The sequence below is a fragment of the Oncorhynchus tshawytscha genome, linkage group LG24, assembly GCF_018296145.1.
Source record: "Oncorhynchus tshawytscha isolate Ot180627B linkage group LG24, Otsh_v2.0, whole genome shotgun sequence".
Lineage (NCBI taxonomy): Eukaryota > Metazoa > Chordata > Actinopteri > Salmoniformes > Salmonidae > Oncorhynchus > Oncorhynchus tshawytscha.
The window spans coordinates 20,463,804-20,490,163 of record NC_056452.1 but is presented as its reverse complement, the minus strand read 5'-3'; the positions used below and the strand labels follow the sequence as shown (position 1 = coordinate 20,490,163).

Genomic DNA, 26,360 nt, shown 5'->3' with positions numbered 1-26,360 from the left:
GGTTCATGCTTTCAGTTTTGCGCATATGCTGCCTTATATATACAGTACAAGTCAAATGTTTGAGCACACCTACTCATTCAATGGTTTTTATTTATTTTTGACTATTTTCTACGTTGTAGAATAGTAGTGAAGACAACAAAGCTATGAAATAACACATATGGAATCATGTAGTGATCAAAATATATTTTATATATGAGATTCTTCAAAGTAGCCACCCTTTGCATTGATGACAGCTTTGCACACTCTTGGCATTCTCTCAACCAGCTTCATGAGGTTATCACCTGGAATGCATTTTAATGAACAGGTGTGCCTTGTTATTGAAAGCTAATTTGTGCAATTTCTTTCCTTCTTAATGCGTTTGAATCAAGCAGTTGTGTTGTGACAAGGTAGGGGTGGAATACAGAAAATAGCCCTATTTGGTAAAGACCAAGTCCATATTACGGCAAGAACAGCTCAAATAAGCAAAGAGAAATCACTGTCCATCCTAACTTTAAGACATGAAGGTCAGTCAATCCGGAAAATTTCAAGAACTTTTAAAGTTCCTTCAAGTGCAGTCGAAAAAGCATCAAGCGCTTTGATGAAACTGGCTCTCATGAGGACCGCCAATGAAAAGGAAGACCCAGAGTTACCTCTGCCGCAGTTCATTAGAGTTATCAGCCTCAGAAACTGCAGCCCAAATAAATGCTTCACAGAGTTCAAGTAACAGACACGTCTCAACATCAACTGTTCAGAGGAGACTGTGTGTAGCAGGCCTTCATGGTCAAATTGCTGCAAAGAAACCACTACTAAAGGACACCAATAAGAAGAAGAGACTTGCTTGGACCAAGAAACACGAGCAATGGATATTACCTCAGTGGAAATCTATCCTTTGGTCTAATGAGTCCAAATTAGAGATTTTTGGTTCCAACCACCATGTATTTGTGAGACGCAGAGTAGGTGAATGGATGATCTCTGCATGTGTGGTTCTCACCGTGAAGCATGGAGGAGGAGGTGTGATGTGGTGTGGTGGTGCTTTGCTGGTGACACTGTCTGTGATTTATTTAGGATTCAAGGCACACTTAACCAGCATGGCTACAACAGTATTCTGCAGTGATACGCCATCCCATCTGGTTGGCATTTGTTTTTCAACAGAACAATGACCCAACACACCTCCAGGCTGTGTAAGGGCTATTTGACCAAGAAGGAGAGTGAGGTAGTGCTGCATCAGATGACCTGGCCTCCACAATCACCCGACCTCAACCCAACTGAGATTGTTTGGGATGAGTTGAAAGCAGCCAACAAGTGCTCAACATATTTGGGAACTCCTTCAAGACTGTTGGAAAAATAATTCCTGGTGAAACTGGTTGAGAGAATGCCAGGAGTGTGCAAAGCTGTCATCAAGGGAAAGGGTGGCTACTTTGAAGAATCTCAAATATAAAATATATTTTGATTTGCCTATCACTTTTTTTGGTTACTACATGATTCCGTATGTGTTATTTCATATATTTGATGTCTTCAAAATTATTCTACAATGTAGAAAATTGTCAAAATAAAGAAAAACCCTTGAATGAGTATGTGTCTCCAAACTTTTGAATGGTACTGTATATATACAATGTTTAAAAAAATGTTGTTGGACATAAAAGACTGTAAAATCACCAGGAAATCAGCTGAAAGTCATTTTAATTGATGAAATCTATTCCCAAGTATTCCCACGCATAGAGTGGCATATGTATTTGTGTAATCATTTGTATTGTAATCAAGGTTCGAAATGATTCTGTTTGAGTCAAATACTATCTCTTTGGTCTTCCCTGACCATCTGCTCAAGAAAAAAAACGCCTTCAGCTGTGAATAGACTTTTACAAAGGAGCCATCCCACACTGGCCTTGGATCATGACTGCCCTCTCTTGTCACAATAAGATATTACGAAACAACATGAAGACTGTCCACTTCAGAAATAATCTATTACAGAAAGGCACTATAACCCTGTCAGAATCTTCAGTGATATTAACATTTATCAACTTCCTTAGTTACATTTCAATTGGCAGTCATGTCAACCCTGAAAAAGAAAGGCACATAAAATGTGCAATAACATCGCAGGCATGATAGAGAGATTATTTAAAGTCCATATTTTGGCTAAAGTTAATCTGGTTACGGCAGAATTATTTACCTTCCATTTAGCATCTGAGGGAAGTCATTCCCAATTCTGAACTATCACGCTAGATTATGTGTACCAATTCATGACCGTTTCTCATAATCTTCAATGTACTTTGGTATTCTAACAAAACAAATGCATAATCACACAAAAGCGTCCAATGTTAAGAATTTGCTGTGTTGACTAAAGGGTTCACATCTTTACTTGAGGCTGTGTAGAAGTCTGATCGGCAAGGCTCCTGTTTGGGATCTGTGTTTTTATTTTTGTTTCTGTGCTTTTGGGTCCTGCGACAGTGGCGTATCCCCGTCACCGTGCTGATGACCAGGGAGCTGGAGATGAGGGCAAAGCCACTGAGGAAGAAGGTGGCGGTGTAGGTGCCTGTGGTGTCAACCAGCCAGCCTGCAGAGGGAGGAGGAGGAGGAATGAGGTATGAACATTCACTTTGGCTTTCACTTGATGGAAGAAAAAAAACGCATGTTTTGTGGACTTCCTGACTAATGCATGTGTTAATACATTCATAATTAATCATTTTATTCAGTAAACGTACACTGGTGGGTAATTTAACAAACTATTGCTGCACTTATGAAACAATATTTTCAAAGTAACGTCACGTGAACATTTGCAACTTTTGTCATTAATTGACCAATCAAGCATTGATGGGGTATTGTTCATACCAAGATACATCCTTGACAAAACATTATCATCCAAAGGTAAACTTTTGCAACATTGGTCATTAATTGACCAATGAAACATCAATGGTGTACTCTTCAGGCCAGTTTCCAGACACAGATGGAAGTTCTCTATTGAAATAGATTTTTAGTCCAGGAATAGGTTTAGTCAGCAACTACAAATCATTTCAGAATCAGGACTGAATAATTGGGTCAATTTAGAATTACATAAGGTTACTGTAAGTGAGATTGTTTTCTGTTGAATTAGTTCAAAGAGACCAGCAGGCTTACTCTACTTGATCAGAGGGAGTATATGGGAGGCCCAGGAAGAAGTTAAATGTCTACTAATTGTTTACAACTTGCAAATGTGGCCTTGTACCACTAAAAGCTTTCATAAAGACCACTTTTGCGATCAGCAAACAACGTGGAGACATTTACCGCTATCTCTTTTGTACACCACCTGTTCTACGATTGGTTAGTACTTACCTCCTATTGGAGGGCTGAGCAGGTAAGGAATGGCATGTAGGAAGTAGACTATCCCTAGGGCGGAGGAGAGGTTATGTGTCCCCACAATGTCCGAGGTCACCACAGGTATGAGGGCAATGTAGGCGCCATCAAAGTACCCATAAAACACAGAGAAAGGCACCAGCAGGGCGAACGTCCGCAGGAGAGGGATGAAGAGGCAGCACACCCCCTCCATGCCCACTGCTATCATGTAGCACACATTACGATACTTCTTCAGGCACCTGGGGGTGAGAAAAACAGTGGACACAATCAGTCTAAAAACACAGATTTTTCATGTTGACCATCTGAACGATTGGCGGCTTAACATCCAATGGCTTGTCAGAGGAAACCAGCTTTATCTTCAAGATACAATTGGGTAACAGCTCCATTTCGTTAGAGTAAAACTGGGTGACAAACAGTTCACTAAAAGGTGAGATTACAAGAAACGACTGAAAACTTGACATGTGACTGTAAAACACTCTGAATATGAATCTTTACTGGATAAGAAAAGGCTGGACCCATATCTATGTTAATGCATAGCTTCTCATTTTCACACAAAGACCTAAAGAAAGAGACAACGCAACAAATTAAGGTACATTTTGAACCTGTCTTCTGGTGTGAATAAAGGTACGTTTTGAACCTGTCTTCCGGTCCTAATTAAGGTTGAACCTGTCTTCCGGTCCGAATAAAGGTACGTTTTAAACCTGTCTTCCGGTCCTAATTAAGGTTGAACCTGTCTTCCGGTCCGAATAAAGGTACGTTTTGAACCTGTCTTCCGGTCCTAATTAAGGTTGAACCTGTCTTCCGGTCCGAATAAAGGTACGTTTTGAACCTGTCTTCCGGTCCTAATAAAGGTACGTTTTGAACCTGTCTTCCGGTCCTAATTAAGGTTGAACCTGTCTTCCGGTCCGAATAAAGGTACGTTTTGAACCTGTCTTCCGGTCCTAATAAAGGTACATTTTGAACCTGTCTTCCGGTCCTAATTAAGGTTGAACCTGTCTTCCGGTCCGACTAAAGGTACGTTTTGAACCTGTCTTCCGGTCCGAATAAAGGTACGTTTTGAACCTGTCTTCCAGTCCGAATAAAGGTACGTTTTGAACCTGTCTTCCGGTCCTAATTAAGGTTGAACCTGTCTTCCGGTCCGAATAAAGGTACGTTTTGAACCTGTCTTCCGGTCCGAATAAAGGTACGTTTTGAACCTGTCTTCCGGTCCGAATAAAGGTACGTTTTGAACCTGTCTTCCGTTCCGAATAAAGGTACGTTTTGAACCTGTCTTCCGTTCCGAATAAAGGTACGTTTTGAACCTGTCTTCCGTTCCGAATAAAGGTACGTTTTGAACCTGTCTTCCGTTCCGAATAAAGGTACGTTTTGAACCTGTCTTCCGGTCCGAATAAAAGGTACGTTTTGAACCTGTCTTCCGGTCCGCATAAAGGTACGTTTTGAACCTGTCTTCCGGTCCGAATAAAGGTACGTTTTGAACCTGTCTTCCGGTCCGAATAAAGGTACGTTTTGAACCTGTCTTCCGGTCCTAATAAAGGTACGTTTTGAACCTGTCTTCGGTCTAATTACGTTTTGAACCTGTCTTCGGTCCTAATAAAGGTACGTTTTGAACCTGTCTTCCGGCCTAATAAAGGTACGTTTTGAACCTGTCTTCCGGTCCTAATAAAGGTACGTTTTGAACCTGTCTTCCGGTCCTAATAAAGGTACGTTTTGAACCTGTCGTTTTGAACCTGGTACCTAATAAAGGTACGTTTTGAACCTGTCTTCCGGTCCTAATAAAGGTACATTTTGAACCTGTCTTCCGGTCCTAATAAAGGTACGTTTGAACCTGTCTTCCGGTCCTAATAAAGGTACGTTTTGAACCTGTCTTCCGGTCCTAATAAAGGTACGTTTTGAACCTGTCTTCCGGTCCTAATAAAGGTACGTTTTGAACATGTCTTCCGGTCCTAATAAAGGTACGTTTTGAACCTGTCTTCCCGTACCTAATAAAGGTACGTTTTGAACCTGTCTTCCGGTCCTAATAAAGGTACGTTTTGAACCTGTCTTCCGGTCCTAATAAAGGTACGTTTTGAACCTGTCTTCCGGTCCTAATAAAGGTACGTTTTGAACCTGTCTTCCGGTCCTAATAAAGGTACGTTTTGAACCTGTCTTCCGGTCCTAATAAAGGTACGTTTTGAACATGTCTTCCGGTCCTAATAAAGGTACGTTTTGAACCTGTCTTCCGGTCCTAATTACGTTTTGAACCTGTCTTCCGGTCCTAATAAAGGTACGTTTTGAACCTGTCTTCCGGTCCTAATAAAGGAACGTTTTGAACCTGTCTTCCGGTCCTAATAAAGGAACGTTTTGAACCTGTCTTCCGGTCCTAATAAAGGTACGTTTTGAACCTGTCTTCCGGTCCTAATAAAGGTACGTTTTGAACCTGTCTTCGGTCCTAATAAAGGTACGTTTTGAACCTGTCTTCCGGTCCTAATAAAGGTACGTTTTGAACCTGTCTTCCGGTCCTAATAAAGGTACGTTTTGAACCTGTCTTCGGTCCTAATAAAGGTACGTTTTGAACCTGTCTTCCGGTCCTAATAAAGGTACGTTTTGAACCTGTCTTCCGGTCCTAATAAAGGTACGTTTTGAACGGTCCTAATGTCGTTTTGAACCTGTCTTCCGGTCCTAATAAATACGTTTTGAACCTGTCTTCCGGTCCTAATAAAGGTACGTTTTGAACATGTCTTCCGGTCCTAATAAAGGTACGTTTTGAACCTGTCTTCCGGTCCTAATAAAGGTACGTTTTGAACCTGTCTTCCAGGCCTAATAAAGGTACGTTTTGAACCTGTCTTCCGGTCCTAATAAAAGGTACGTTTTGAACCTGTCTTCCGGTCCTAATAAAGGTACGTTTTGAACCTGTCTTCCGGTCCTAATAAAGGTACGTTTTGAACCTGTCTTCCGTTCCTAATAAAGGTATGTTTTGAACCTGTCTTCTGGTCTTAATAAAGGTATGTTTTGAACCTGTCTTCCGGTCCAAATAAAGGAATGTTTTGAACCTGTCTTCCGGTCCTAATAAAGGTACGTTTTGAATCTGTCTTCTGGTCCGAATAAAGGAAGGCCAGCCTATTAAAGAGCAAGGGTGATTCGTGGAATGAAAATACCTATATTGTGTTGGCATACTCAATGGAACAACATCTTTAAAACTTTGGCTTACCTCCTGTCTACGAGCCAGCCGAAGGTGATGTTCCCCACGATGTCAATGACCCCCAGGATGGACATGAGGAAGGTAGCCTGGTGGTGGCTCACACCCACGTCCAGTGCATACGGAACCAGGTAGACGAAGGGTAGGCTGCAGCCACTGGCTAGGAACAAGAAGCTCACTGCCAGCATCAGGAAGTCAGGTATGAGCAGGAAGCAGTACTCCTGCATGGACTGGAAGCAGAAGCAGCGGTGGCTGTTGTTGTTGTTGTTGTTGTTCGCCAGTGATTCCTCTAACATGCTAACCACCGGAGCTTTCACCCCATATCCACACTCGGTGTCCAACGGGTCTGGACCATGAGCCTCCTCTTCTTCTTTCAGGGTGATAGGGCGCAGTAATGCCCCACAAACACACAGGTTGGCCACAACACCCCCTAGGATGAGCAGGGCCCCACGCCATGAGTAGTGCTCTATGAGTATCTGGACGGCAGGGGCCAGGATGAAGGTCCCGATGCCACTTCCTGACATGGCGATCCCATATGCCAGGGCTTTCCTCTCACAGAAATATGAGCCCACCATGGCTATGGCAGGGGTGTAGCAGAGGGCAAATCCAATACCTGTAAATTCAAAGACGATAAGGTTGTTGTTGTTTTTCTATGAGACATACTAGGGCATTCCTTTTGTCCCTGAATTACATTATTTGCATGATGTATAGGGGCCCTAATGATATTAATAATAATAATAATACATTGGATTTAAAGTGCCATAAAGGGGACAGCACTGAGCTAGCCAGCAACATCACTTCCTGGATTAGCTCAAACTGTGCATGTTGTGTCCACAGAAATCTCCTACATGAGACGCCATCTCAACCGACTTCCTTGGCTTCAAATGCGCTATTGAGTCTTCACATAGGAATGAATGGTGTCACATGTTTGATGGCTTTGGCCATTCATATATATATATATATGTATATATAGTGCATTCGGGAAAGTATTCAGACCCCTTCACATTTTCCACATTTTGTTACATTACAGCCTTATTCTAAAATTGATTAAATTAGACACATATCTGGGGAAGGGTACCAAAAAATGTCTGCAGCATTGAAGTTCCCCAACAAAACAGTGGCCTCCATCATTCTTAAATGGAAGAAGTTTGGAACCACCAAGACTCTTCCTAGAGCTGGCCACCCGGCCAAACTTTTGGAGTTTGCCAAAAGGCACCTAAAGGACTCTCAGACCATGAGAAACAAGATTCTCTGGTCTGATGAAATCAAGATTGAACTCTTTGGCCTGAATGCCAAGCTTCACGTCTGAAGGAAACCAGGCACCGCTCATCACCTGGCCAATACCATCCCTATGGTGAAGTATGGTGGTGGGAGCATCATGCTGTGGGGATGTTTTTCAGTGGCAGGGACTTGGAGACTAGTCAGGATCAAGGGAAAGATGAACGGAGCAAAGAACAGAGAGAATCCTAGATGAAAACCTGCTCCAGAGCGCCCAGGACCTGAGACGGGGTCGAAGGTTCACCTTCCAACAGGACAACGACCCTAAGCACACAGCCAAGACAATGCAGGACTGGCTTCGGGACAAGTCTCTGAATGTCCTTGAGTGACCCAGCCAGAGCCCGGATGAATATCTCTGGAGAGACCTGAAAATAGCTGTGCAGCGACATTCCCCATCCAACCTGACAGAGCTTGAGAGGATCTGCAGAGAGGAATGGGAGAAACTCCCCAAATACAGGTGTGCCAAGCTTGTGGTGTCATACTCAAGAAGACTCGAGGCTGTAATCGCTGCCAAAGGTGCTTCTACAATGTACTGTGTAAAGGATCTGAATACTTATGTTAATGTGATATTTCAGTTTTTTTCAAATGATACATTTGCACACAAAAAACACACAAAAAATGTGTTTGCTTTGTCATTATGAGGTATTGTGTGTAGACTGATGAGGGGAAAAAACAATTTGATACATTTTAGAATAGGACTGTACCGTGGAAAAACTCAAGGGGTCTGAATACTTTCCGAATGCACTGTACAGTCATTGGGGGGGACCCACCTGTGAGGACCCCCAGGGTGAGGTACAGGTACTCCAGGCTGGTAGCGAAAGAGCTGAGGACCAGGCCGATAGAGGACAGAAAGCCACCAAGGATCACAGCAATGCGGCACGACAGACGGTTCCCAATGAAGCTGCCTAGAGGAGCTGTCAATCACAACAAAGTACACGTTAATATGGGATTGTCTGCTGCACTACAGTAGTACAGTCAGTGCTCGTGAGAAGGGATGGCTTGGTGGGTCTGAGGTACTGGAAGGCATGAGAAAAAAAATGCCATAGGCAAAGAGCTTTGATCTGGTCGGACAATTCAAGCCCGACCCTACCAGAGCCCTACATAAAAAAATATTTTATGAGACCCTACCAGAGCCCTACATAAAAAATATTTTATGAGACCCTACCAGAGCCCTAAATAAAAAATATTTTATGAGACCCTACCAGAGCCCTACATAAAAAATATTTTGAGACCCTACAGAGCCCTACATAAAAATATTTTTGAGACCCTACCAGAGCCCTACATAAAAAATATTTTATGAGACCCTACCAGAGCCCTACATAAAAAATATTTTATGAGACCCTACCAGAGCCCTACATAAAAATATTTTATGAGACCCTACCAGAGCCCTACATAAAAAAAAATTTATGAGACCCTACCAGAGCCCTACATAAAAAAAAATATTTTATGAGACCCTACCAGAGCCCTACATGAAAAAATATTTTATGAGCCCAAGCCTAAATTACAAAACATGATTGTGCCCTAACGTTTGTACAATATATTGTCCTACCGCATATTACGCACGGCAACTAAACATAAAAGCACACTTTTAAGAGGTCTTTGAATAATTTGGTAAATAATTGGTCTAGGCTAGTGAAACAAACTCTAGCAGGCCTATCATCTTTGACTGTGGACTGCATTATTATGCATATACTGTAAGGATTGGTTAGGGTAGACTATATCGACAATATTGATGTTCCCGAACAGATTTCAGTTGATTTTCAATGTGGTGGCTTAAATGGGCCACTGTCTGTTTATCAAACCGCAGATGCGTTCCCGTCTGCGCTCTATAGGCCAGCCTTCTACCGCCAACAACGTGTCATATATTCAACCGCAAATAATGTTACATACCAGAACAATCCTACAAGAAAAAAAAAGACAACTAAAAGGCATATTAAATCATTTGAGATAAATGTTAAAGTGCAAGGATGGAGAGAGTTGCATGTTGTCTATCAGAGCAGAGAAAAGGATAGGCTACAGATGCACGTTCTCTTTCTGTTTCACCACGGCAACTGCCACATCGTCTACCAAGTCCCGGCTGCCCTAATCAATTCTCAGAATATCAGGCTCGGGCTAAAACTCTGTGTTTTCACAATCATGGGTTTTTTGGGCAGTAGGATAATTAATGAGGAGGAGTCATGGATTTAACTCTGAACGCTCTTATTCAAATTGTTACATTGCAAACTGTGAATATAATGTTTCACACCCCTAGAGTTACTGGATCCAAGCACATATTTTTCGGAACACAGTCTTACAAAACTCAGTACAGTCTGTTCTTAGTTGTTTTACCTCTGCCAAAGACAGGTGTATCATGATTGATTTGTGGTTGGTGTACAATGCCAAGTACATCTTGTACTCTGATTTGACAAATATGATGAGTCATATGCTGAGTAAAAAAGAGCAGGGGGAAAATACACATCCAGGTTGATAACTGCAAAGCTTATGTGTCATTGCGCAGGGGGTAATATGAGGACAAACCAGTTCTTGACTTTTACCACAGCTCTCACACCTCGACATGAACAAACACATACAGATTCAGGAACAGAGGGAGTAACACCAATTCAGCAAAAAGTTCAGCTCCAAAAAGATACCCCACTGCTAATTTCAACACATATTAAATAGTTGCAAGTTAACATTTACTGAAATGTGTGTCACTTTGGACCATTGATACTGTGAGTTAATACAAGCCCATGAGAGGGGTTTGTGATCCGCAGCAGTCCTCTGTGACCCATGCTGACTAGCCTTGGCATACGCCTACCTAAACATGTTACCTAAGTCAGTCTTGATAAAGGCTGATACGAGTCAGCATAAAGGTCTATTTTTACATGCCTTTACCATCTCTATCATAGTGTGACATTTCACTGGGTGCAAGCAAAATAAACAAACTCCGTATGTGTTGGGGTCATAGGGTTGTAACACTGTTTTGGTATTTCAAGATGTTCTCTGTGTGTCGCTAACGTCTGTGTGTTGCTAACATTGTTCTCTCAAGAGCTAAATCGACAGAGAAAGAAGCAACCTCCTCTCTCTGTCTACTTTAGTCAGACAAGGGGTTGTCAGTACTTTGTTCTTAAATACTACCTCACTAATGTGTACATACTAACAAGAAACAATCCTATGCCTTCAACCAAAAAGGTTTTTAAAGGGCAATCAACATGTCCAAAAGATCCAAGGAAGATCTCCATGGTGGAGATGAGAGAAAGCAGTGTATCCTGGAGAGTTGGGTGAGACTAACTAAAATAGCCAAAACATCCCTACTTTCCTATGTAAGAGGGGTTAAACATCCCAATCTAAGAGAAGCAGCAAAAACTGACCGATGGGTTGACTGAGTTACACACTGCCAGTCAGCGGCTTGTGACTTTATCAACTGAAGCATACCGTAACTTTGCTGTGTGATTGTAAAAAAGCACATTTACATGACATTGTCTTCAGTCTTATATCTGGAGTATTTCTCCTGTCTTATCCAGTGTCCTGTGTGAAATTAAGTATGCTCTCTCTAATTCTCTCTCTTTTTCTCCTTTCTCTCTCTCTCTCTCTCTTTCTCTCAGAGGACCTGAGCCCTAGGACCATGCCTCAGGACTACCTGGCCTGCCTGATGACTCCTTGCTGTCCCCAATACACCTGGTCGCACTGCTGCTCCAGTTTCAACTGTTCTGCCTGCGGCTATGGAACCCTGACCTGTTCACCGGACGTGCTACCTTGTCCCGGACCTGTTGTTTTCAACTCTCTAGAGACAGCAGGAGCGGTAGAGATACTCTGAGTGATCGGCTATGAAAAGCCAACTGACATTTACTCCTGAGGTGCTGACCTGTTGCACCCTCTACAACCACTGTGATTATTATTATTTGACCCTGCTGGTCATCTGTGAACATTTTAACATCTTGGCCATGTTCTGTTATAATCTCCACCCGGCACAGCCAGAAGAGGACTGGCCACCCCTCATAGCCTGGTTCCTCTCTAGTTTTCTTCCTAGGTTTTGGCCTTTCTAGGGAGTTTTTCCTAGCCACCGTGCTTCAACGACTGCATTGCTTGCTCTTTGGGGTTTTAGGCTGGGTTCTGTACAGCACTTTGTGACATCAGCTGATATAATAAGGGCTTTATAAATACATTTGATTGATCATGTGTCCTAATTGGAAGTGAAATGATGCACCAAATATCACACCTAGTTGTTTTAGTTGTCAAACTGAGTTAACTTCTCCTTAGTCCTTTAACAGCTTTTATGTTTACATCCAATGAACCAAATTCATTTGATCACTACCCTGGGCATTGAGCAAGCCAATGCCAGGCCCAGCGTGAAGCCAGATCACTGTTGCTGAAGCAGCACTTGACTGAGGGCCATGATGACTTACCGCACAGCATAGTGGTGCAGTCCACCAGACTGTGGATCCAGGCTGTCCCTGAATAGTCCGCTCCAAAGTGCATCTGAAACTCCACAAAGAAGATGGAGATGCATCTGGAACAGAAGAAAAGGCTCAAGATGAAGCAAAATCATGACAAATAACCATCTTGCACATTTCAAATAGGTATATTTTTCCTAGTGGTTTGTTTTGACACAAATTTGACATGATACAACGTTGCACACACACACACACACACCATTGGAGACTGCTGAGGGGAGAACGGCTCATAATAATGGCCATAACGGAGAAAATGGAATGGCATCAAACATCTGGAAACCATGTGTTTCATGTATTTGATACCATTCCACTGATTCTGCCACATTCATTACCACTAGTCTGTCCTCCCCAATTAAGGTGCCACCAACCTCCTGTGGTACACACACACACACTTCTGAGTGTATACAACACATGTTCTCAGAACACACTGAGGTTTCTTCAATTATGTAATTACTCTTCTCCAGCTAGACATGGTGATGACCTGAGTGGTCAGAGGGAGTGATGCAATTGTAATGAATTGTGTAATCATGGAGCTGGGGGGAGAGCTGTAAAAAGTGTTTGATGTGTGGGAAGAACGCATGCTTGGGCGTTAATGAGCCACAAGCTCCTCCGTCCGAGTCTGCAGCAAGGCTGCACCTGTACAAACTGTACAGGACTAGCACCATGCAGACGATAAGAGACAAATCACTCACTGTGAATGTGACAGCCATCTGATCTTCATGTCCTCTCCAGCACTGGCCAGAGAACACACATGGGGGACCTATCGCACGGCAGGCCCCTATCGCACTGCAGGCCTCAGTCAGCCTGCTGTTTCCTCACACGCGCACACACAAAAAAGTGTACGCACCCTGTCTGCTACAGCTGTTTTAGGGGTTTAAACTCACTAGACCTAAAAGAACCTCAGGATCACTGATGCATATCGAGAAAGCAGAGGAACAAGAGTTCACTGCCTAGATTGATTACCTTGGGTTACTTTCAAACCCTTGGTGGAATTTTCCCCATTCCTTCCAATTCTGACCAATTACTACTTTAGCTCAAGGTGACAATCTGAGCTGGCAAAATCAGTTTACAAATTATTGAATAATGTTGGAGGGACAAACATGCTCTTCCTTGTTTGATTGTTTTCTAATTATATTCTACATAAAGGATTGCGTGATGGAAATGTGAGACTATAATCTCCTTTATCCCTCACCCAACAGGCAACCTGACTGAACTCGTTTTTTCAGTAATGCAATTCATTAAACCCCATTTAACCCTTGGCCTGTAATGGTCGCGCTCCCGAGGAAATCCAATTAACATAATACAACATGTCCCCATCAAAATCCGTCTGTTTAACTAGAGATATGTGTTTTTTTGCTGCATCTCAATCTACTGCATCCGCCAATTGTAAGGGTTTTCTTCTGGTGAAAGAGAGGCGGACCAAAATGCAGCGTGGTGGTTATTCATGTTTTTAATAAAGACGACTATACATGAACAGACTAAACAAAACAAGAAAAGTGAAAACCTAAACAGTCCTATCTGGTGCAAACACAGAGACAGGAACAATCACCCACAAAACCCAACACAAAACAGGCTACCTAAATATGGTTCCCAATCAGAGACAGTGACTAACACCTGCCTCTGATTGAGAACCATATCAGGCCAAACATAGAAATAGACAAACCAGACACACAACATAGAATGCCCACCCAGCTCACGTCCGGACCAACACTAAAACAAGGAAAACACATACGAACGATGGTCAGAACGTGACAGAACCCCCCCCCCCAAGGTGCGGACTCCGAACACACAACCTAAACCTATAGGGGAGGGTCTGGGTGGGCATCTGTCCGCGGTGGCGGCTCTGGCGCTGGACGTGGACCCCACTCCATAATTGTCTTAGTCCACCTCCTTAGCGTCCCTTGAGTGGCGACCCTCGCCGCTAACCTTGGCCTAGGAAACCTAACAACGGGCCCCACTGGACTGAGGGGCAGCTCGGGACTGAGGGGTAGCTCGGGACTGAGGGGAAGCTCGGGACTGAGGGGCAGCTCGGGACTGAGGGGCAGCTCGGGACTGAGGGGAAGCTCGGGACTGAGGGGAAGCTCGGGACTGAGGGGAAGCTCGGGACTGAGGGGAAGCTCGGGACTGAGGGGAAGCTCCGGCAGGTTGATGGATCTAGCAGATCCTGGCTGGCTGGTGGTTCTGGCAGATCCTGGCTGACTGGCAGATCCTGGCAGACTGGCAGACCCTGGCTGAATGGCAGATCCCGGCAGACTGGCGGCTCCCGGCTGACTGGCGGCTCCCGGCTGACTGGCGGCTCCCGGCTGACTGGCGGCTCCCGGCTGACTGGCGGCTCCCGGCTGACTGGCGGCTCCCGGCTGACTGGCGGCTCCCGGCTGACTGGCGGCACTGGCGGCTCCTGGCTGACTGGCGGCTCCTGGCTGACTGGCGGCACTGGCGGCGCTGGGCTGACTGGCGGCACTGGGCAGACTGACGGCACTGGCGGCGCTGGGCAGACTGACGGCACTGGCGGCGCTGGGCAGACTGGCGGCGCTGGGCAGACTGGTAGCTCAGACGGCGCTGGAGAGAAAGGCTCTGGCAGTGCTGGACTGAGGAGCTCTGGCGCCTCTGGAATGAGGGGCTCTGGCGCCTCTGGACTGAGGAGCGCTGGCGCCTCTGGCAGCGCCGGACAGGCGGGAAACTCTGGTAGCGCCGGACAGGCGGGAACACCTGTGTTGATGGGACGGAGAGACAGCCTGGTGCGGGGTGCCGGCACTGGTGGTACCGGGCTGGGGACACACACCTCAGGGCGAATGCCTTGCATACTTCGCCAAATCAACTGCTCGCTCTCTCTCTTCACACTCCCCCAATTCTATTAACACCTCCTCGAGTGTCTCCTCATCTCCCATCCGTTCACTCTCCTCCATTCTGTCCAATAACTCCTCGACCCTCTCAGACTCAGCTCTCAGCTTCGCCGATAGCTCTGATAACATCCATGGCTCCTTACGGTAAACAGGGGGAGTTGGCTCAGGTCTGGCTCCTGACTCTGCCACACTCTCCCTGTGCCCCCCCCAATAATCTTTTTGGGGTGCCTCTCGGGCTTCCAGCCGCTCTGCCGTGCTAGTTCCTCATAATGCCGCCTCTCTGCCTTCGCTGCCTCCAGCTCGGCTTTGGGGCGGCAATATTCCCCTGGCTCTGCCCAGGGTCCTTTCCCGTCAAGGATCTCCTCCCAAGTCCATTTCTCCAAATAGTGCAGCCTCTCCCACTGCTGCTGCTGCTGCTGCTGCTGCCTCTGTTGCTTCTCCTGCTGCTGCCTTTGCTGCTGCTGCTGTTGCTCCTGCTGCACCTGTCACTTCTCCTGCTGCTGCTGTTACTGCTGCCTCTGTTTACCATGCCGCTTGGTCCTTGGTTGGTGATTCTGTAAGGGTTTTCTTCTGGTGAAAGAGAGGCGGACCAAAATGCAGCGTGGTGGTTATTCATGTTTTTAATAAAGACGACTATACATGAACAGACTAAACAAAACAAGAAAAGTGAAAACCTAAACAGTCCTATCTGGTGCAAACACAGAGACAGGAACAATCACCCACAAAACCCAACACAAAACAGGCTACCTAAATATGGTTCCCAATCAGAGACAATGACTAACACCTGCCTCTGATTGAGAACCATATCAGGCCAAACATAGAAATAGACAAACCAGATACACAACATAGAATGCCCACCCAGCTCACGTCCTGACCAACACTAAAACAAGGAAAACACATACGAACGATGGTCAGAACGTGACACCAATATTGCCCTTCAGCATCTGCAATTAAAGGTTGCAGAGCTAGAGCATGTTTTTCAGTCCATGAAACATCCCGAAAATCAGTCCTCTCATTCTTATATCTATATAAGGCAGACACTTCAGAACAAACGTCCATGTAGTGAATCTGTTATTCAATGGGTTTATATTGGTTAATAGCAGAAATGCCAAATTCAATGTTTCATTCAATACTTTTTGTAAATTTGTTTTTATACCTTAAGGGGTTTTAAAATTCAAAATCAAATAGCTAAATGATCTTTGGTATGGCCATCTTAAAATAATTCCACATGTTAGCTTAGAACCCTCCTCCCCCAGCTTAGACAGGGCTTAGACTCTAGAGGGTACACTCGGTAACAAAACTTGAAACATTGTGAAACCTTGAAAAACTACATTTTAGAGGAAATGTTCAAACACAACCATCCTCAGTCAGGGTCTGTAGTGCTTCACTGTAGTCCTATACTGAAGACCTGCTACTGACCTGCAGGTTGTTTACTAGGCACCCAGTGTAACCTGAACTGGAGAGTGTGATGGCAGAAGATACCTCTTGTCACTTTAGTAAATCTTGTTCTCATGTCATACTCAGTCCAAGTTGCACTATATATAGAGTTGACCTACAGTACCAGTCAAAAGTTTGGGACACACCTACTCATTCAAGGGTTTTCTTTATTTTAACTTTTTTCTATTATTATAGAATAATAGTGAAAACATCAAAACTATGAAATAACACATATGGAATCATGAAGTAACCAAGAAAGTGTTAAACAAATATTTTATATTTGAGATTCTTCAAAGTAGCCACCCTTTGCCTTTAACAGGCACACCTGATCATTGAAATACATTCCAGGTGACTACCTCATGAAGCTGGTTGAGAGAATGTCAAGAGTATGCAAAGCTTTTATCAAGGCAAAGGGTGGCTACTTTGAAGAATCTCAAATATAACATACAGTGGGGCAAAAAAGTATTTAGTCAGCCACCAATTGTGCAAGTTCTCCCACTTAAAAAGATGAGAGATTTTCCTCATAGGTACACTTCAACTATGACAGACAAAATGAGAAAACAAATTCCAGAAAATCACATTGTAGGATTTTGAATGAATTTATTTGCAAATTATGGTGGAAAATAAGTATTTGGTCAATAACAAAAATGTATCTCAATACTTTGTTATATGCCCTTTGTTGGCAATGACAAAGGTCAAACATTTCCTGTAAGTCTTCACAAGGTTTTCACACACTGTTGCTGGTATTTTGGCCCATTCCTCCATGTAGATCTCCTCTAGAGCAGTGATGTTTTGGGGCTGTTGCTGGGCAACACGGACTTTCAACTCCCTCCAAAGATGTTCTATGGGGTTGAGATCTGGAGACTGGCTAGGCCACTCCAGGACCTTGAAATGCTTCTTACGAAGCCACTCCTTTGTTGCCCGGGCGGTGGGTTTGGGATCATTGTCATGATGAAAGACCCAGCCACGTTTCATCTTCAATGCCCTTGCTGATGGAAGGAGGTTTTCACTCAAAATCTCACGATACATGGCCCCATTCATTCTTTCCTTTACACGGATCAGTCGTCCTGGTCCTTTTGCAGAAAAACAGCCCCAAAGCATGATGCTTTTCACCCCTATGCTTCACAGTAGGTATGGTGTTCTTTGGATGCAACTCAGCATTCTTTGTCCTCCAAACACGACGAGTTGAGTTTTTACCAAAAAGTTATATTTTGGTTTCATCTGACCATATGACATTCTCCCAATCTTCTTCTGGGTCATCCAAATGCTCTCTAGCAAACTTCAGACGGGCCTGGACATGTACTGGCTTAAGCAGGGGGACACGTCTGGCACTGCAGGATTTGAGTCCCTGGCGGCGTAGTGTGTTACTGATGGTAGGCTTTGTTACTTTGGTCCCAGCTCTCTGCAGGTCATTCACTAGGTCCCCCCGTGTGGTTCTGGGATTTTTGCTCACCGTTCTTGTGATCATTTTGACCCCACGGGGTGAGATCTTGCATGGAGCCCCAGATCGAGGGAGATTATCAGTGGTCTTGTATGTCTTCCATTTCCTAATAATTGCTCCCACAGTTGATTTCTTCAAACCAAGCTGCTTACCTATTGCAGATTCAGTCTTCCCAGCCTGGTGCAGGTCTACAATTTTGTTTCTGGTGTCCTTTGACAGCTCTTTGCTCTTGACCATAGTGGAGTTTGGAGTGTGACTGTTTGAGGTTGTGGACAGGTATATTTTATACTGATAACAAGTTCAAACAGGTATACAGGTAACGAGTGGAGGACAGAGGAGCCTCTTAAAGAAGAAGTTACAGGTCTGTGAGAGCCAGAAATCTTGCTTGTTTGTAGGTGACCAAATACTTATTTTCCACCATAATTTGCAAATAAATTCATAAAAAATTCTACAATGTGATTTTCTGGATTTTTTCCCCTCATTTTGTCTGTCATAGTTGAAGTGTACCTATGATGAAAATTACAGGCCTCGTTCATCTTTTTAAGTGGGAGAACTTGCACAATTGGTGGCTGACTAAATAATTTTTTGACCCACTGTATATTTTGATTTGTTTAACACTTTTTTGGTTACTACATGATTCCATATGGTTTGATGTCTTCATTAATATTTCAGAAATGTCGAAAAAACATTGAATAAGTAGGTGTATCAAAACTTTTGACTGGTAATGTATATTACATACACAGTTTGGAACCGGTTCAGGGAACAGAACCAGAAACAAAAGTGATCTTTACTGTTCCCGAACAGAACCGTTATTTTGAAAGTATTAGAAATGGTTTATAACGTTCTTTACGTAACAAGCATTTTTTTCTCCAGACCCACATCATATAGAATAAACATTACATCATATGTAATAACATTTGTATCATACTATAACCGTGCTATTGTTAAAAAAAATTGTATTGAAAAGGATGTACAATGTTTCTGTGTAAGATAATACAGATTTTTGAACACTTTTCACCTCATACACTAAATACATAGCCCACCATTATAGAATGGATGGATAGCCTACATCAAGTTTGTGTCACACCCTGATCTGTTTCACCTGTCTTTGTGATTGTCTCCACCCCCCTCCAGGTGTCACTCATCTTCCCCATTATCCCCTCTGTATTTATTCCTTTGATCAAGGTTTGTCTGTTGCCGTTCGTCCTGTTTGTTCAAATCAACCAGCGTTTTGTGTCTCAGCTCCTGCTTTTCTAGTCTCTCTTTTCTCGCCCTCCAGGTTTTGATCGTCGCATGTTCTGACTCCAAGCCCACCTGCCTGACCACTCTGTCTGCCCCTGCCCCTGATCCTGCCTGCCGACCTGTACCTTTGCCCCCCTCTGGATTACCGACCTCTGCCTTACCCTGACCCTGAGCCTGCCCGCTGCCCGATACCGTTGCCCCACCTCTGGTTTACCTTGTCCTGTCTATTGCCTGTCCCTGTTGGAATATTAAACCATTGTTTATTCGACGCGGTCTGCATCTGGGACTTACCTTCATACCTGAGAGTATGAACTGGCCATGACTGACCCAGCAGACCCGGGCCAGCTGCACAACGCCATCTCCTCCCAAGGAGCCTCCATTGGTAGGCACAAGAAATTGCTTCGTGGGCTGATGGATGGGTCCAAACGTTGGCTGAGCACCATGACCGGGCGCCGGAGCAGAAGGTAGACGTTTTACGTGTCCCCAACTGATTGTGTTTTTTTGTTTGTTTATCTGCGTGGTTTGTAATGTATTATTTTACTATTTTTTTACATAATGTTGCTGTTACAGTCTCTTATGACTGAAAATAACTTCTAGACATCAGGACTGTGATTACTCACCACGGACTAGCAGAATCCTTTTTCTTCTTTCACGACTCTGATGAGTCCGAGGATATACGGCTCCTTCGGGAACAGGCCCTGACCCCCAGTGATCTGCGTGAAGAGGATGTGGAGAAAGATAGGCCGGAAGGCGGGCTGCCTCCTGAGGAGTAGGAGGCGATCAAATAAACCTCCACTGCCCTCAATTCTGCTCGCAAACATGCAATCTTGGGATAATAAAATGGATGAGGTATTAGGAAGATTTAAATACCAATGGGATGTTAAAAACTGTAACATCTTATGCTTCACGGAGTCGTGGCTGAACAATGACAATATCAACATACAGCTGGCTGGTTATATGACATACCGGCAGGATAGAACAGAGGCATCTGGTAAAGACAAGGGGCAGTGGTCTATGTATTTTTGTAAACAACAGCTGGTACATGATATATAAGGAAGTCTTGAGCCATTGCTCGCCTGAGGTAGAGTATCTCATGATAAGCTGCAGACCACATTACCTACCGAGAGAGTTTTCATCTATATTCTTTGTAGCTGTTTACATCTCACCACAGTCAGAGGCTGGCACCAAGATCGCATTGAATGAGCTTGATTCCTCAAAGCAAACAAAAAAACGCGAACCCAGAGACGGCGCGCCTAGTAGCCAGGGACTTTAATGCAGGGAAACTTTAATCAGTTTTACCTAATTTCTATCAACATGTTAAATTTGCAACCAGAGGGAAAATAACTCTGGACCACCTATATTCCACACACAGAGATGCATACAAAGCTCTCCCTCACCCTCCATTTGGCAAAATCTGACCTCTATCCTACTGATTCCTGCTTACAAGCAAAAATTAAAGCAGGAAGCACCAGTGACTAGATAAATAAAAAAGTGGTCAGATGAAGCAGATGCTAAGCTACAGGACTGTTTTGCTAGCACAGACTGGAATATGTTCCAGGATTCCTCCAATGGCATTGAGGAGTACACCACATCTGTCATTTGCTTCATCAATAAGTGCATTGATGACGTCGTCCCCACAGTGACCATACGTACATACCCCAACCAGAAACCATGGATTACAGGCAGCATCCGCACTGAGCTAAAGGCTAGAGCTGCCGCTTTCAAAGAGTAGGACTCTAACCCGGAAGCTTATAAGAAATCCCGCTATGCCCTCCGATGAACCATCAAACAGGCATAGCGTCAATATAGGACTAAGATCGAGTCGTACTACACCGGCTCTGACACTCGTCAGATGTGGCAGGGCCGGAAAACCATTACAGACTACAAAGGGAAGCACAGCCAAGAGCTGCCCAGTGACACGAGCCTACCGGAAGAGCTAAACAACTTCTAAGCTCGCTTCGAGGCAAATAACACTGAAACATGCATGAGAGCACCAGCAGTACCGGAAGATCTTTAGACAGGTCAACATTCGCAAGGCTGCAGGGTCAGACGGATTACCAAGCAAGTGTCTTCGCTGATATTTTCAACCTCTCCCTGTCCGAGTCTGTAATACCAACATGTTTTAAGCAGACCACCATAGTGCCTGTGCCCAAGAACACTAAGGTAACCTGCCTAAATGACTACAGACCCGTAGCACTCACGTCTGTAGCCATGACGTGCTTTGAAATGCTGGTCATGGCTCACATCAACATGATCATCCCAGAAACCCTAGACCCACTTCAATTTGCATACCACCCCAACAGATCCACAGATGATGCAGTCTCTATTGCACTCCACACTGCCCTTTCCCACCTGGACTGAAGGAACACCTATGTGAGAATGCTATTCATTGACTACAGCTCAGCATTTAACAAAATAGTGCCCTCAAAGCTCAACAATAAGCTAAGGACCCTAGGACTAAACATCTCCCTCTGCAGCAACTGGAACCTGCACTTCCTGACGGGCCGCCCCCAGGTAGTAAGGGTAGGTAACAACACATCCGCCACGCTGATCCTCAACACAGGGTCCCCTTAGGGGTACGTGCTCAGCCCCCTCCCGTACGCCCTGTTCACTCATGACAGCGCGGCCAGGCACGACTCCCAACACCATCATTCAATTTGCCGATGACACAACAGTGTGTTGTGTTTGTTGCCTGATCACCGACAACAAAGAGACAGCCTATAAGGAGGAGGTCAGAGAGCTGGCCGTGTGTATTGCCAGGACAACAACCTCTCCCTCAACATGATCAAGACAAAGGAGATGATTGTGGACTACAGGAAAAGGATGACCGAACACACCCCCATTCTCATCAACGGGGCTGCGGTGGAGCAGGTTGAGAGCTTCAAGTTCCTTGGTGTCCACATCACCAACAAACTAACATGGTCCAAGCACACCATGACAGTCGTGAAGCGGGCGTGACAAAACCTATTCCCCCTCAGGAGACTGAAAAGATTTGGCATGGGTCCTCAGATCCTCAAAAGGTTCTCCAGCTACACCATCGAGAGCATCCTGACTGGTTGCATAACTGCCTGGTATGGCAACTGCTCGACCTCCGGCCGCAAGGCACTACAGAGGGTAGTGCGAATGACCCAGTACATCACTGGGGCCAAGCTTCCTGCCATTCAGGACCTCTATACCAGGTGGTGTCAGAGGAAGGCCCTGAAAATTGTCAAAGACTCCAGCCACCCCAGTCATAGACTGTTCTCTCTGCTACCACATGGCAAGTGGTACCGGAGAGCCAAGTCTAGGTCCAAGAGGCTTCTAAACAGCTTCTACTCCCAAGCCATAAGACTCCTGAACATCTGGTCAAATGGCTACCCAGACTATTCACATTGCCCCCCTCATCTATGCATTGTCACTTTAATTAACTCTACCTACATGTACATACTACCTCAGCTAACCGGTGCCCCCGCACATTGACTCTGAACCGGCACCCCCCTGAATATATTGTTATTTTTTACTGCTCCTCTTTAATTACTTGTTACTTTGATCTCTTATTCTTATCTATATTTTTAAAACTGCACTGTTGTTTAGGGGTAAGTAAGCATTTCACTGTAAGGTCTATACCTTGTATTCGGCGCATGTGACTAATAAAATGTGATTTGATTTGGACATGCTGCTGGAGCAATTCCGCGGGTCGTCTGGGGGCAGCCTCCCACGGTGGTAACCCCACCACCCCTCAGCAACTCGGCCGTTAGCAGTGCCGCCCCACTGGCCACTTCACCTTCCCGGGAGCCGGAATGCTTTAATGTAGAGCCGAGCACGTTTTGGGCGTTTCTAGCTCAGTGTGCCCTCATTTTCAAGCTTCAGCCCCCACCTTCCCCTCTAATCGCTCCAAAATAGCCTACCTCATCACGCTGATGTCTGGAAGGGCTCTCTCCTGGGCTACCGTCGTATGGGAACAGGAGCCGACCATATGCGCGAGCCTGGAGGTGTTCATGGTGAGGAAGGTCTTTGATGCCTCGGTCGCCGAGAGAGAAGCTGCCCTGAAGCTAATCCAGCTCCTGTAGGATTCCCGCACTGTGGCCGACTATGCGGTGGATTTCCGTACGTAGGCAGAGAAGAGTGCGTGGAACCCGGAAGCACTCTTTGACATGTTCCTGCATGGCATCTCGGAGGAGGTTAAGGACGAGCTTGCAGCTCGGGAGTTACCCACAGTTACCCACTTTTACCGATGCTTTATCCAGGGTTACAGAACCCTGGCCTCCCCCTGCCCTCACCTCTACCAAGGTTCTGTTCACGTGGGCCACGGCCATGGACTGGGCGTTCCGGGACCTTAACCACCGCTTCAACACGGCTCAGGTCCTGCTTCATCCCTTCCCATCATTGTGTGGACCAACCATAAAAACTCCAGGCAGGCGAGATGGGCCATGCTGTTTTCCCGGTTCAACTTTTCCCTCTCCTACCAGCCGGGGTCCAAGAACGTCAAGCCGGATGCCCTGTCTCGCCGCTATAACCCCACGGCTACCACCCCAGAGACTGAGACCATCCTTCCCACCTCGTGCCTGGCGCCGGCACTCAGCTGGGGTATTGGGAAACAGGTTCGGGAAGCGCAGCGGGGGGCCAGATAACCGGATGTTCGTGCCTGACGCTGTCCACTTCGCGGTCCTGGAGTGGGCCCATTCCTCCAGGCTTGCCTGCCACCCGGGCTCCCGGCAGACGCTTTTGGTGGCCTACCATGTTTTCGGACGTCACCGCCTTTGTCGCCACCTGCACGGTCTGTGCACGGAACAAGACCCCTCGACAAGCTCCAGCTGGCCTCCTCTGCCCGTCCCTCAAAACCCCTGGTCTCACATCTCCCTGGACTTTGTCACAGGTCTCCCCCCGTCTGATGGCACATCACCATCCTGACCATGGTGGATCGCTTTTCCAAGGCCATCCACTTCATTCATTCCTCTCTCCAAGCTCATGGTGCGACACATCTTCCGGATCCATGGACTGCCCGTGGACATGGTCTCTGACCGCAGCCCTCAGTTCTCATCCTGGTTCTGGAAGGCGTTCTGCACCCTCATTGGGTCGTTGGCCAGCCTGTCCACAGGGGTCCACACCCAGTCTAATGGACAGTTGGAGCAGGACCTCAACCAGGACCTCGAGACCACCCTGAGCTGCCTGGTCTCCACCAAACCCCACCACCTGGAGCCAGCAGCTGGTGTGGGTGGAACATGCCCGCAACACCCTTCCCTGGTCTGCCACGGGCATATCATCGTTTGAGTGTTCCCTGGGGTATCAGCCCCCGCTCTTCCCTGAGCAAGAAGAGGAGGTCGGCATACCTTCTGCCCAGATGTTTGTTTGCCACTGTCGCCATGCATGGAGGAGAGCCCGGTCAGCCCTCCTCAAGACCACCTCCAGGTATAGACGACAAGCGGATCACCATCGGACCCCGGTTCCCCGGTATCGTCTCGAGCAGAAGGTATGGCTATCCATACGGGATTTGCCCCTCCGAGTGGAATCCCCAAACTCTCCCCCCGGTTTATCGGCCCTTTCCCCATCTCCAAGATCGTTAGCCACTCGGGTGTTCATCTTCTGTTTCCCCGTACCCTTCGTATACATCACACCGTTCATGTGTCCAGAGTCAAACCCATGTCTCACAGCCCTTTGTCTCCCGTTTCCAGGTCCAACTCTTTCCCCCATCTCATCGACGGCCAACCGGCTTACACCGTGATGCGTCTCCTGAAGGTTCGACATCGGGGCTGGGGGTTCCAGTATCTTGTTGACTGGGAGGGTTTCTGGGATGATGCCAGGGACATCCTGGACACAGGCCACATTGCGGATTTTCAGCGCTGACACCCCGGTCATCCAGGTATGTGCCCTGGTAGGACGCCAGGTGGTGGTACTGTCACACCCTGATCTGTTTCACCTGTCTTTGTGATTGTCCCCACCCTCCTCCAGGTGTCACCCATCTTCCCCATTATCCCCTGTGTATTTATACCTGTGTTCTCTGTTTGTCTGCCAGTTTGTCTTGTTTGTTCAAGTCAACCAGCGTTTTGTGTCTCAGCTCCTACTATTTTCAGTCTCTCTTTTCTCGCCCTCCTGGTTTTGAACCTTGCCTGTCCTGATTCCGAGCCCACCTGCCTGACCACTCTGTCTGCCCCTGATCCTGCCTTTGCCCCCCTCTGGATTACCGACCTCTGCCTTACCCTGAGCCTGAGCCTGCCTACCACCCGGTATCATTGCCCCACCTCTGGTTTACTGACCCCTACCTGCCTTGTCCTGTCTATTGCCTGCCCCTGTTGGAATATTAAACTATTGTTTATTCGACATGGTCTGCATCTGGGTCTTACCTTCATACCTGATAGTATGGTTAAGTTTTGTTTGACATTATAACATGTCCCACAAACGTAACTGTACTTAAACATGTAAAAACAAATGCTAATAATCTGATTTGATGGTACGCCCACTTATACTGTAAAATAAACACACAGGCTTATCACTCCACAGTTCTCAGAGTTGTGTCAGGACCAAGCTAGGGGAACTCCATGACCCTGTCTTCCTGACAGACTTACCTGGTGACGGCACGTGTGCAGACAGTGACCAAGAAGCAGCCGGCCACAATCATCCAGCCCCAGCCCCCATCAGGAGGGGGGACTGCTGGTCTCTTTTTCCCCTGAGCCATAGCCGCAGCATGAACCATGCTTAGATCCTTTTTCTGTTCCCTCTGTTTTTCTCCTGTTCTCAGTTAAGACCCAGGTACACCTCGCAGACAGACAGCCTGACACAGTCACACCCAGCATGGGATTGCACTGGTTGTTGAAGAGGCTGTTCAGTTCACTGTTGTAGAAAACAGGGAGAAGCACATATACTAGCTAAGACTATGAATAAGTCAAAAGGTGGCTCGGAATCATTAACAGGCATCAACAAAAACACCTCAGACATCTTCTCTGGGTCTGGGTCTGAAACGTGTCCAGCCCATTCAGCATTTGTTGAGGACTCAGCCTACAAACAAGACTAATCACTGCTGATGTGTGTGTTGAAATACTTTACTCCCCCGGCCCAAGCAGAACAGTGAGGTGACAGGGTTATTGACATAGGAGTCCATGAGAGGATGTGTTTACTTCCAGGGTGTCAGGGATAACTCGGGACGATTACAATATTAACTTCAGACCCTAACTGCCGTCTGCTTTTGTGACCTCTCTGAGCCCGTGGCATGTGCTGCTCTAAAACACTTC

At 45.9% G+C, this 26,360-nt stretch overlaps 1 protein-coding gene across 1 annotated transcript; it reads right to left on the bottom strand.

Annotated features, from left to right (window-relative positions):
* Nucleotides 1–1,649: 1,649 nt before the first annotated feature.
* On the bottom strand, nucleotides 1,650–26,174 carry LOC112223452 (monocarboxylate transporter 12-B). Its single transcript, XM_024386467.1, has 6 exons — nucleotides 25,698–26,174; nucleotides 12,145–12,248; nucleotides 8,530–8,673; nucleotides 6,494–7,094; nucleotides 3,286–3,545; nucleotides 1,650–2,530 (listed from the first exon to the last, which is right to left on the bottom strand). The coding sequence occupies exons 1-6, from the start codon at nucleotides 25,823–25,825 to the stop codon at nucleotides 2,295–2,297; spliced, it is 1,473 nt and encodes a 490-aa protein (XP_024242235.1). The 5' UTR covers nucleotides 25,826–26,174; the 3' UTR covers nucleotides 1,650–2,294.
* Nucleotides 26,175–26,360: the final 186 nt, after the last annotated feature.